At 38.8% G+C, this 14,023-nt stretch overlaps 1 protein-coding gene across 1 annotated transcript; it reads left to right on the forward strand.

Moving 5' to 3' along the window:
- Positions 1 to 3,097: 3,097 nt before the first annotated feature.
- Positions 3,098 to 7,751, forward strand: LOC121956370 (zinc finger protein 358-like). The gene is made up of 2 exons (XM_042504547.1): positions 3,098 to 3,290; positions 4,071 to 7,751. The coding sequence occupies exons 1-2, from the start codon at positions 3,098 to 3,100 to the stop codon at positions 5,102 to 5,104; spliced, it is 1,227 nt and encodes a 408-aa protein (XP_042360481.1). The 3' UTR covers positions 5,105 to 7,751.
- Positions 7,752 to 14,023: the final 6,272 nt, after the last annotated feature.

The raw sequence follows: 14,023 nt of genomic DNA on the forward strand, positions 1-14,023 counted from the left end.
AAAAGATGAAAAAATACAGGTTACGTGTGAACATCACATATTAAATAAATAGATAAATAGATTTTTTTTTTGTTAAATAAAGCCTGTTTTTCTTGTTTTCTTTTTCTTTGTTCTTGTTATTGTGGAAATATTCCACTAAAATTATATACCAGTTTGGTGGGTTTCTATACAGAATTAATTTTTTTGATTATTTTCAACCACATTTTTTATTTAATTTAACGTCATCTTTGGATTTCCATTCATCTGTGAATTTTCTCTCTGCTGTGTCTTTCTGTTTGTCACATTTTCATTGAAATCTTTCCGCTTTTTGTGAGGTTTACGGACCACTCATTATTTGTGAGAGGAGAGAGGGTGATGCAAAACAGGGGAGGCATGTCAAATAATTTTTTAAACACTGGGGCGGGGACTTGTGTTACTTAACTTGGCATAGGGGAGGAACACAATATAACTTTAGAAGGTTGTATTGAAAAAAAAGTTTATCAATATAAAAGTACCCTTTGAACCTCAAAACCAGCTAGCAGGCTTTAAAGTTGAGTTGTTGTTTTTTAATACTTAAATTGCAGGATTTATCAAGAAACTTCAAAAGCAGAAGTAATAGCTTGATTTTCTCACAGTCCTTGAACAAATTATGTGCAACAAATGCTTCCATTAGGAAACATACTCAAACAACAACAACAACAATTTATCTGGTATTTACTGACATTCTTCTGTCTTTCTTTAAATTCGCATTTAAATTAAACTCTTATTTTGTTGGAACATGAACCCATTTCCTGTCCTCCCTTGGTGAACTGTGGTCGACTTGCTGCAGCTTTTCTGTCTCCATCTGCTGCGATTCTGCTGACGGAGCACAACTCTAACAATGCACCAGTCACAATCACACATTCTTCGCTTGGAATATTATAAAACATCATTAATATTCAGAGGTTTGAATAATGACACGCATGTATTAATCTTTAGTGTCTGTATCAACAAGAAATGAAATGCATTTCATGAAATATCTTCCAATGAACAGCAAATGAATACTATTATTGTTAACATTTTTGCATTTTATCTCTTTTCTTTGTTTTATTTTGAAATGCTTACTTTAAATACAATAAAATAACAGAAATAAAATTATTTCTATGAAATATACATTAGGGCTATCCACTGCCCTCCAGTGGTCACCGTGGGGAAACTGCAACACTACATTCAAAATCTGTCACACAATATACACTGTATCAGTTTTTTATTGATATCAAAATATATAGGCTGACATATTATTAATGTGATTATAACAAATACCTAAAACAGTGACATCAGTTCTGATAATAGTTGAATCAGTAAAAAGTTGTGTTGAAGCCCCTTTTAAAAAAAAGTTTTTATTTCATTTTATTTTATTTTGGAGACCAGTTTTAATTTGAAAAATATGTAAACCAGCTAAAGCAATCAGAAATTAATGTTGATACCTCTCCATGGGCAAAATGTTGATTGTTTATTTCTTAAAGGGAAAAAAAGATAATGTTATCATGTTAGAGCTTTTTTTTAACTTTTATAACAGAAGTATGAACAGCCTACTACATTATATGAATATTCCATTAGACTACAATTAAAAGCAGAGATAGTTTAGAATACATTTAGAATTCATGCTATAGAGCATCTTTGGTAAGAATCATTTATTTAAAAAAAATCAGTTATATCAAAACGTATTTTAAATATCAAACGTAAAAGTACTTGTCCTGTGATTTTGAGACTTTTGGATTACATTATTAATAGGCTACTGATCTGGTCATTGGAGCTGGTTAATACTAATTTAATATGTAAAGTTTAGAAGTTGAGTCCAGTGGTTCCCAACATAGGCGTCAGGCCCCCCAAAGGGTCATCAGATAAATGCGAGGCTTTGTGAAATGAGTTATTGAAAAGGAAAAAAGAGGAAACTTATTCAGATAGACACATTTTATTAATATAAAATGTGTCAGTCAGCTATGATGTTTTGTGAAATATTGAGTAGTTTGATTCTATTTTGAATTCTAACAGTAGCCCTTTTTACACAGAGATTGCACTATAAGCCGCACAGGTCCCTTCTTTGTGCCACCTTTTCATTTTCATGAAGAACCAAACAAATACTGCATCATGCTGCTGTGGTGTGTGATTTTAGACAGCATGCCGGCATCGAGGAAGCAAAAAAGGTGTGACATTTAACACAACAGCATCTGCCCCTAGTGTGACATATAACATACACTTCGGCAGCCCTTTCTTAACAATAACAATAACATAACATGACAGTGACAATTATTTCAATTATGTTATATGGCAGCTGATCATGTCCTCTGCTAGTACGTTTTATACAAAACAGGCTGGTGACAAAACAGTGCGGATCCAGCATTGAGAGCAGGCAATGTAAACAGGGCTAGTTGTTCAAAGTTGTAGTTGGAAACTGTGAAAAGTGATCTGTGAAAAAAATCAAATTCCAGTATTGCTTTTAATGTCTTACTGCACATGAAAAAAAAACAAACCAATCAGAGCCTAGGAGTCTCAAACACAGCTGTCATTCACTTCAGTCATTACTCTTAGATTGTGGTCAAACTGTCAAACTAGGCAGCACTGATCGAATGCGAATCCAAATGATGTTATTGCATATCCTATTTCTCACCTCAAATGTTTTCAGAAACATATTTTAGTGTACTGTTTAGCTGTAAAATGAGAAAGCTGGTCCGGCTGCTGGGCGGTGCTCGGTCCATACTTTACAACATTGCCTATTCTGATATCCTAGAGCATAAAGTAACTTCTTTAAATTTCTTTTTTTTCATCTTACATTTAGAAACCCCAAAATATTCAGTTTACTCAAATGTAAGACCAAATAGCAGCAAATCATCACATTTGATTACCTGAGTATAGCTGATCACATTTTTGCATTTCTATTTTGAGAATTGTTAAGTTAATTATTAGAAGTTGCTGAATAATTTTATATTGATTGAATAATCGATTAATTAAATATATTACCAAATTTAGACTTTTCTTCTGAAGGGACGCAGAGTATTGAGCCACGCACCGTTTCCTGTTTCGTTTGTTGTTTTCTCGCTCAGTTTCCGGTGTCGGTGCAGCTGTTTATGATTCCAAAATGACCAAACTCCAGCTACTGAACGCCTACCTTACGGAGCGGCTGACGGTGGTGGTGAAGGAGATCCTGGACGTGGTGGAGGACACAGTGACCGAGTACCGGGAGGAGACCGCCAGGACCAAGCGCGAGAACGAGAACCTGCGGAGGCAGCTGCGGGACATCCTGCTGCTGGAGACCGAGACGGAGTGGCTGAGTAAGGGCCGAGCTAGTCTGCTAGCTCCGAGGCGAGCTGTGACAGAAGAGCGTGCCGAACCGCTCTGAAAAATGAGCGCAATTTAACATTTCAAAGCAAATAAAACTTAAACACCAGATAAAATACGGGGTTCAATAGTTTTACGTGTAGTTATAAAGACGGTTTTCAATTCGGCACCCGTGATATAAACCCACTCGGTCAAAATATTAAGACAAATGTGACTTTTCATAGCAGTTTGTCTATAACTTCCTCTTTTCCCTCCGAGCGTCTGTTGAGGTTCCCAGACTAGATTTAACCAATTGGAATGATAAACGCGTCTTTTTTGACTATCGAAAAATATGCCGAATTAACCACTGACATTTCTTTGATCAAAATTTGGGATGACGCTATGCATATTTGCTATATGTTAAACATAAAAGACACTTCATCAAATAACAAGATTATTGCATGGAGTTTGGAGTGACACGCAGGTGATGTTCAGTTTTTGGGCTACTTGCTGATTTGCTTTATTTAAACTTTGATACAGTGAATCAGCTGACTGTCAGTTATTCGTGTTAGCTTTACAGGAGGATTCCGGACACATTTACATCATTATTCACAGCAGGTTAGCACCAACTTCTGTATGAATGGACACAAAATTATGTTGTTTATTAATGAAATATTTTTCTAGTTATTTACATGTTGAAAAATAGCTGTTTGTAAAAACAGGATTAGGAATTCAAATATGTAAAGCTTCTTCTCTGACCTCACCAAATTATTATTATTATTATTTTTTTTCAGGGTCGACCAGATCCACTCTTGGTTTTGCGTCTCCAGAGCAGCAGTCCCATGAACCAGAACTGAGGCCCCGCTCAGAGGAACCAGACTCCACCCTGAACCAGCTAAGACAGCCAGCAGCTAACACAGCCAAGCCAACTCATGAGCAGGTTGTTTCTGTGCAGCTACTGTCGGTCCGCGGTGAGACATCCCCGGGGCCTGTGCTTCCGCCAGGGGACAAGAAGCCTGCTGATCCCTGGGAGCCAGTACTAAAAGTGGACCCTCAGAAAGAGGTGTTTGGGAAAGCTTCACCTCTTCCTTCTCACTCCTCCTTGAATCCTCCCTCCGCATCGGGCCCTAAGGTCCACATTGAAATTCCTGCACTCAGAGAGGAACCCCGGGCCCCAGCTCCTGCTCTGATCAAAAGTGAACCCGAGGAATACAAAGTAAGTGAACCTGAAGCTCACACAAATTCTCCGACAGCGACTCAGGTCACACAGGAACAGTCAGCTGTCAGAAATAGGACGGTGGTGGTACGTGCCCACCGACATGAAGCTCATCAAAACAAAAAGTCCTGTCAGGAGGAGGTCGCAGCTGATGATGTCACAGCCGCTGGTTACGTCCCCGAGCTCGTCCATCGCTGCCCCCGCTGTGGAGAGGCATTCGGCCAGGCCAGCAGCCTCCGCCTCCACCTGGAGCAGAAAAGAAAAACCTACGCCTGCGACTGGTGCTGCAAATCCTTCGCGCAGTCTGCAGACTTGCGCCGTCACCTGCGCACACACACGGGCGAGAGGCCGCACCGGTGCACGTTCTGCTCCAAAAGTTTCAGCCAGAGAGGAAACCTGCGACGACACCTGCGCATCCACACGGGGGAGCGGCCGTACAGCTGCCCGTACTGCTGCCGCACCTTCAGCGACGGAGACACCATGAAGAAACACAAGCGCACACATTCAGGAGAGAAACCATACCGCTGTGTCCAATGCTCCAAGACCTTTACCAGCGCCAGCGGACTACAGATACACTTAAAGAAGGACATGTGCTTTGTGGCCAATGCCTGAATGGTCAGAGAGAGTAAGAGGCTGCGAAAGGTTCACATAAAGACACACCACACAGCGTAAATTCTTCTCCTAATGACAGGATGTGAGCATTACAAGCCAGTGGGCTTCCAAATATACACCACAGAATTAGAATCTGTGTGTGGCGGTAGCTGACGTCATGTTATCTTGTTCATGTGTCCCTATCTTATCATTCTGCCTCTTTTAATTTGGACACTTTTTCAGGTCTGAACGCAGTGTAGGCGTAACACGTCATGAGTTTTGTTTTTTTTTTCTTAACAGTATTTTAAGGATTTTATTGCCACTTTTACACAGAGATGCCTCTATAGGGCTGCAATGAAGTCCCCCTTTTATACCGCCCCTGCACTTTTACACAGAATGAACCGTCAGCAGCATCAGTCCACTCCTATGTATGATGATATGCATCGCAGCATCTCACAATCAAAGGAGGCATGAGGGGTGTGACATTTAACACACAAGTGGCTGCCTGTAGCATGACATAAAACAAAGGCATGGCACTTTAATCACAATCATTACCCTCTCTGTGTCTCCCGCAGTGGGTTGCACACATTAACATGCTGTCAAAACTCGGGCCGCACATGGTCATGTCTTTCTGTCTTTACATTTTACACAGGCCTCATTACGGCACTGTTACTTCCTTTGTTCCTGGTTCAGAGGTGAAATCACTCTGTTCCCCCTTTACAGGATCAGACATTATATACAGAACAGCGAGGCGGGATAATGGCGCAATATTCCTGCCTTGAACAGGCAGTGTAAATGGGGCTTAAGTGGAGGTGGATAGTTGACATGTCGATCCTGCAACAGTGGAGTTGCAGGGTTGATACTTGATCCATCAGTCTAGCCAGATCGACAGGTGAGAGGAGCAGCTGCTGCAGAGGCCAGTGAAAGAAAATTTTTAGACCAAGCGCAGTAAACATTTAAGTTTCACTTTCACTGCATCTAACGTTTGTGCCCAGAGTACGCTCTGCACTCTGAGATTATGGTGCAATGAATATGCAAACTGTATATATATATATATATATTCCAATATGTATACTCTTAATGAGCAGTCTAGGTCCAGAAATATAAAATCAATATATGGCGGCAGATCTTTTAATCGTTGCAGGCCACCACAAATACATGAATGGTGTGGGGAGCCCTGCAGCTTTTATTTGAATACACAGTTTCTTTCCCAATTAAGAGTATTGCAGCATTATAAACACATTTGACAAAAGAATGTTAAAAAAACATAATGACAGAGAAAATGATTCTATTCTATGAGTTTAGTAGATCAGTAGAGAATTATATTATTACACTTGTCAGTGCATAATGTTAAAATATAAAAGTTAATCTGCTTAAGACAGACTGCAACCACAGCAACCTGCCACAGCTACATATAATAGGCTTAAGTACTTCAACATGGTCGTAAACCAATGTGAACCAGTGGATATTACTGTAAAATTAAATTCATTAATACACTTTTAACACATTTAGATTATAGATTATCTATAAAGATGGACAAGGTGTCTCCACCTCCTCCCACTCTACAAAAATGAAGCCAGCCGACCAATTATGAGCCCACCAGTTGGCACACATACTGTAGCTGTCAATCATGATGTCAACCCCCTTTTTTGACATTAAATAACTCATTAAAATTGAACTAATAAGAAAAACGATCACTTCAACAAACATGAGTGATAAGAACTATATTAAATGACATAAACCAACTTTGGGAAAAATGTATTTGACATGTACTTAGATTTTTTTTTTTTTTTTTGGGCCCATGGCACATCCTCTTACATGGAGGGGCGGGGTTTATGAGGTATACTGCAGCCAGCCACCAGAGGGTGATCAAACTGTTTTGGCATCACTTCTGGTGAGCTGTCATGTTGTCCATTTTTATATACAGTTAATAGTTGAGATGCAATAATTTTGTGTATTTAGATCTTGATATAACACACAAGCAACAACATGTGTGTCGCCCGCTGGCTTGTGATGCTACAGCACCAATCACCTCTCGAACCATAACACGCAGCCACTTAGGAAAACTAATTGACATTCCCGCTGATTTTTCGTCTCTGTTGTCTCTTGCTGAGAGCCTCTAATGCACTTTTGACAGGATGCAGTTTTTAGGCAGCTACGAGGTCGCACTGACATCATACATGCCTTCATATTTATTTATTTATTATTTCTTTCATTGTACTCTCGAGCAAATATGTGATAGACAGCTGAACTCGTCTGCCCTTCACACGCACGACGACAGTCTGCAGAGCATCCATCACAGCGTGTTCTGTCTTCACTCTGCTGTGTTTGTGAGAGTGAAAACATGCAGTCGGCTGTGTGACAGATTATGTAACCGAAGGACTGAAGAAGACTTTGTGTTATAAATGAGACTTTCCTGCTTCAGAGCAGACTGGTTTCTGCAATACTAAAAATAGAATAATATATTATTTATTTTTTCTTTATTTTTAATCAGTGTTAGAAGGCTTGGACTTGATCTCCCGCCTTAGAAGATTCATGTTTCCTCTGTTAGCAGACTGAAACAGTTACAGTGTGAATGTGAGTAGATCTTTTCTGTGTGATAATCAGTATTTTGTATTGATGTGAAACATCTTGTTTTTTAGACAAAATAAATGTTCAGTGAAACTGTTGTGCCTCTAAAATGGTGACTGGTTTCTGGTGTTTAACTTACAAAAGCACATATTTAAACTTGTGCACTAGGGGTCGACCAATATTGGTTTTTCAGTGCAAATACCAATTGCTATTTGTTAATGAGACCGATAACCAATATTTGGAATTGATACGCATTTACAATAAAAATAAAAATATTTCTGTCAAACTTTAGAATTTGGAATATAACAAACTCCAAAAGAAAAGCAGCAAAACTATGGAATATAAAACCAGGAAAGCTGACAAATCAGACTTTAATAATTAAGTTATACATTTTGATTAAACTTCAAAAAGTTGTAGTTCTTAATGTAAATGTTTATTCTGCTTCAGTCCAACCACATAAACTGAACAAAAATTTAAACATTTAAGTTTTTGTGCCCATTTTTCAGAGGATTAAGTTAAGGATCTGAGACTTTTTTAATGCGCTTAAAAGATTTTCTCAAATTTTGTTCACAAATTTGTTGAAATCCGTGTTAGTGAGCACATCTCTTTTGCATCTCTAAAATGTGATGCTTTAAAGTTTTGAGGGGGCGCGGCTTTGGCATGTTGACTTCAGGAATGTCCACCAGAACTGTGCTGCCACGGTTATGGAAACAGCTGTTAACAGTCCCACAGATATTTTCTGTCATTTCCTCTTTTTCAGTTTATTTTAGCTGAATGTCACAATTTCCTGGAGTTGATTGGAGGGTGATTCAGATCACCTGTTGTTCAGGGTGTCCGGGACTGACTTCTAATTAGGAACTGAGAGCCGCTTGGTGCCAATCAGGATGTGACGAGGCCCTTTCTGAAGGCTCAAGAGAGGTGAGGAATTCACACATAGGACATTCTGATCCTTTCTCAGATCTATGCAGACCTCTTCAGAGCAGATATAGTCAGCCAGAAACTCTTGTCTTTAGGCCATTTTGAGACTTAAGTGCTGTCTTTGATGTCCTTTTTGAGGATGGCTTGGTGCTTTCTAAAACATTAGTGCTGGCTGTATTAAAGAGCCCCTTAACACTAGGTCACCTGCATCTAGGCTGTAGTGTTTTTATCAAAGAGTTTGCTGGCCTCACAAAATAAATGCAAAAGAACTTCACAGGTATGTTTTGGGGACCTCTCTGACCTATACACATTGTCATAAAGTGGCATAGTAGGGCCATTTTAAAGTCTGCAGGCTTTATATAGTGATTTTGTTTATTGGAGCAGTCACTTGCACCAGATTTAGCCCCCTACCCCATACATAAACCCCATATATATTTTGAAATGTGAAATACCACCTCATGCAAGCACAAAAACTTTTTTTTGCGATAAATGGGAGTTTTTTCTAAATTAATGTCTTTCAAGTTGCGCACTTTTAGGCTTAATGAAAACCACTAATTGAAGACACATTTCTTTTATCAGAATATTTTTATTATGTGGTTGGAAACTGGTACTCACACTTCTTACCAGCCAGCTGTGCCAGCACACGGCATTGGAGATGTCAAAACCTCCTGAACAATGAACACTGAAGGAATCCTAACCAGGAGTTCATGCTTGGCGCATGAAAGAAGTTTCAGCTGGTTGCGTTCAGTCCTCTCCACTAGATGCCACTAAATACTCCACACTGCTCCTTTAACTCCAGCCAACCTTTCTAAATTCACTCTGTGTTCCTCTGTATGTGATGGGAATATTTTTGGTTTAGCCAGAGTCAGCTCTCCAGCGTCTCAGTTTACAGTGGGATGTGACAGTATGGATTGCTTACATGTGCTCTGTATTGATTAGTTCACTTCCTGTTTCAGGAGGCGTTCAGTGACCTTAAAGGTGCGTGAACTTTTCATATTTACAGTCAATGCTGGATGTTGACTAAAGAATCAATACATCACAACAATCATTACAATAATCAATACATCAACATTCACAGCTTATTGTGACACTTACATTATATAATAATTATTTGTTAATCTTTCATCAAATTACATGAATTTATACACATCTATATTATTGTGATTAGGCTCATATTTTGTACTTAATAAACTTAATTATGATATATTCCAGTGGTGGAATGTAACTACATTTACTAGAGTTCAATGCTTAAGTACAATTTTGAGGTACTAATGGTTGTACGCCATTAGACTCAGAAGAAAATGTACTTTTGTACAACATTTGTCTGCCACTCACAGTGACTTTTTATTTCCTTTTTTATTTTACAAAAATCACAAGATATGTCTATACATACAGAGCACATAGAGTATCCAAAATTTCCTCTGCATTGATGACCTACAGCATTAAAATACCTTACATGAATCAATAGGTGATATAAGGCAATAAAATATTACTCTACAATAATATTTTCAAGATCCTGAATCCTGCTACATATTTTTGGGCATCATAGGAGGAGTTGAGGAGTCTCACAGCCTGGGGAAAGAAGCTGCTCCATAGTCTCGTGGTTTTGTGGCGGATACTTGTGTATCTTTTTCCAGATGGCAGCTGGGTGAACAGACTGTCATGTTTTATAGAGAGATCAACTGGGCCGCCTGGTGGCTCAGTGGTTGAGCGGGTGTCCCATGCTTAAAGGCTGGGTCCTCGCCGCACCGTCCGCGGGCTCGATTCCAGCCTCAGCCCTTTTCTGCATGTTACCCCCTCTCTCTGTCCCCCTTTCACACTTGTGCTGTCCTATCAATTAAAGGCAAAAACACCCTAAAAAATATCTTAAAAGAATAAAGAGAGATCAACCCAATTTGCTTGGTTTTCAAAGGGTCAAATAGCTCGTGAAAGGCATCTGAACACAGCTCAAGAAAACTGATGTCAATCCAGGTTTCAGCCACCGCAAAAGACTAAGTGCTTGGTTCTGATCCCAGAGACCCCCCCCCCGGTGGATCAGCAAACTTGTTGTTTCCATTACACAGGTTAGACCAACTGCTGCTGGCCAGAGACCTGCTGTGGGTTTGCACTGGTAGAGTTCAAGCCACTACAGCTGCCAACAAAAGGTCCATATACAGAGCTGCAATGCATCCTCTCTCATCCTCTGTAGCACAGTGGACATTCTTTACTTAAGGTAAGGAGATAGAGCCCTCCATTAATCAATTGCTGCAGCAGCAGCAACATTCAAAGTTACGCACCGTCCTGCCCTTCACAACTATTTTTTCACATTACATATTCACTTGCCTGTCGTTCTGCCACGCTCAACCCCAGCCATCTCCCCCGTCTTACCTCGCTTCTCCAGCTATCAGCTTCCTTCTTCATCCTCTGCCTCCCCCTCATCCATCTTCATTCCCTGGAACCAGTAATAAATCTGCTTCCATTCCATCACTCTGAGTGTGTGTCCTGCATTTTGGTCCATCTGCTCCACTCTTCTTAACACATTGCCTTGCATTAGCTAATGGGGATCCTCTAAAAAGACAAACTTGGAAGACTATTTAGGATTTGAAATCAGTCATTCAGAGACAAGAATGTTTTTAGGTAAACTTTTAGTTGAACGTTTTGTGTTTTTGTTGTTTTAGTATCAGAGAAAAGGGTTTATTACCAGCTCAGTAACTGCGTCTTGTGCTTCGCATCATTGGCTTTCTCCAGCTTCCTTAGTCCTGCACATTAGGTTAATTGGTGCCTCTAAACTGGCTGTAGGTGTGAATGTTAGTATGAACGGTTACCAAATTAGCTATGATTCAGACACGTTCATTTCTGTTTAGGATTCCTGAAACCTTGGTTCTATCTGGTGAACCTGTCTACGTTTCCACCAGTTTTGAGTTGACCCACTTTAATCAAGGATGTGTCAGCAGTAGAGGGCTTAGCAAATTGCAGCACACAAACAGTAGTAGCAAGATCGTGTATTACAATGATTACCTACAAACATTTTTTCTTTTATTACAGATAAAAAAAACAAGCACAGACTAATTTAAATGAGGCCACTGCACACTCTTTATTTCACTTGATTTCACCATTATTGCCTTTTCCATCCTCTTTCCAACCTGAAGAATAGGACACGCCCACTGATGTCCTCAAATAAGGAAAACCTTATTTTTTGGTTCCAGCTTAGAACTTGTTAATCTGGTTCTGAACCACTTTATTGTGGGTGGAAATTTTATGAACAGTTCAAAATTAGGTGCAGAAACCAGAACAGAACTGGTTCCATGTTGGTGAAAAAGGGGTGTAAGTGTCAGCTCTGTTATGGTCTGGCTGCCTGTCCAGGGTGTAACCCACCTCTAAAGTATATTAATTTCAGTTAATTAAAATAATGTGGTAAATTAGTCATACCAAGCACTAATCAATAATTGTTATACAGTAGATGAATAAATGCCTATATACAATCAAGAGTTAATATTACTCACTTTTAATGAGGAATATAATGAAAAATGTCAAGTATTCTTAACCGTTTAACTTTCAGTTTGTCATAGCTGTTAAATTTAAGCACTCTTGACATGAATTAAAATTCAAACAACCTAAGTGCAAATTTTTTTGTTTTAACAGTGCAGCCATACCGCCTACTTTTCAGCTTAAGCTTTGACATGATTATATGATCAGTTTCTAAAACATGATGCATTATTAGAGCTTAAACTGTTTAAAAGTATAATATATCATTAAATGAACTCCACATTGATCACATTAAAGTTCCACAAACTCATGAATTAATCAATAATGATCTAATAATACCAAAATGACAGGGGCTAATCTACATTGAGACTACTTTTATTTACTCACTATATCATATTTTTTATAGCTATATTTTAAGCACATTTAATTGATTAAAAAGAACATATTATTTTTGCATAAGTACATTTCTAAATGTGGGACTTCTACTTTCAATTGTGTATTTTAATATTAAGGACCTGCCACTTTTACCACTTCCTCCTGATAAAAACTAGAAATGTAGTGATACACACTAAGCCATCTGTTAGTGCTGCAGTGTGTGAGTGAAAATTCTTCACCTTCATCTTGTGTACATTTATTACACATTCAGATGGCTGATAAGTACTTGCAGAACAGTGTTGGGATGTTTCATGGTGTAAAGTTGTAGTCCTCTTTCCTGTCTGTAGGGGGCAGTAGTAAACCACTCATCCGAACACATTGTGGGAACAAACCTTAACTCATCTCTCTGTGTTGCATTCCAAATTTATTGTTGCATTGTACATAAAACACCTGATAGAAATGTAAGAACACCTGTAAAGCACAAGATCAGTGTAAACAACAGTTCAACGATATCGTATAGAAAGCCACATTCATACATTCAGTCGTGCATAAAAGAACAGTAACACTGTAAACAGAGGAGTTAGCACATGAGCCATACCTGAATGTTTCATCATGTCTCAACACTTTGAGTTAGAAAACAGGCAGGGGGGGAGTATAGAGATATAAAGAAGTATATCAACATATTGCATCATGCAACACTAAGGAAGAACCACTTGTATTGAAATATCATCATCATCATCATCATCATCATCATGGCAACAATAAGATGCAGTTTGTTTTTTCACAGTCTTATTGAGGAGTGCAATAGAAATGCTATCATTGCATTACAGAGCAGAGAAATGATATGAAGGAAATTTAGATTATATTAGGGTTTCACCAATGTGAGCGTATGAAACATGACACCTATACAGTTTTTAAATGAAAGCTGCCGAGTGCTCATATCTGATGTATCTGGAAATGAAAGATGCTCCATAACAAAAGTTGACGCATTACAAGCTGCACCAAGGGTGTGAAATGGTATACAAGCACAGAGACCCCCTCAACCCTCCTTGTTTTGAGGGGTTATAAACATCATGTGGGTAAATGTAAGCAGATTGTAAACAATAGGTATGGTACAAATGTAATGTTTGTGCCTTATTTGCTGCTCATTTTTATCTGCTAGTTTATTATCATACTTGGGTTTTTTTACCTGGTACCTGCTAGCTTTAGCCTTAGCTTTAAGCATGATTTTATGTAAGCAGCAATACATATCTTTTTGAGGTTCATGTTTTAAAAAGAGTCAACGGGAAACATTAAAAAGTTATTTCATCAAGCTAGCGTTAGCGTAGCAAGCTAGGGACAGCTGGTTAAGTTGTCATTTCAGGCGGTAAAGTTGTCAGTCCTTGGCTAGAAATTAAAGGCTGCTTTTGTTTACTTCCATCTAAAATCCAGGAGCCATTGCTTCATAATGTAAACTTTGTTGGTAAGTCTACCTCTGTCATCATTAACTACTATTAGTCAGAGAGGGGCTTATTAAACACTCAATTACGAGGGTTTCTCATGAATTTACAGAATAAGTCTTGTTGATTGGAGCATTTAAATCTGTAAGCCTTATATTGCAACTCACAGTGG

This window comes from Plectropomus leopardus, chromosome 17 (genome assembly GCF_008729295.1).
Source record: "Plectropomus leopardus isolate mb chromosome 17, YSFRI_Pleo_2.0, whole genome shotgun sequence".
In the NCBI taxonomy this organism is placed as follows: Eukaryota; Metazoa; Chordata; class Actinopteri; order Perciformes; family Serranidae; genus Plectropomus; species Plectropomus leopardus.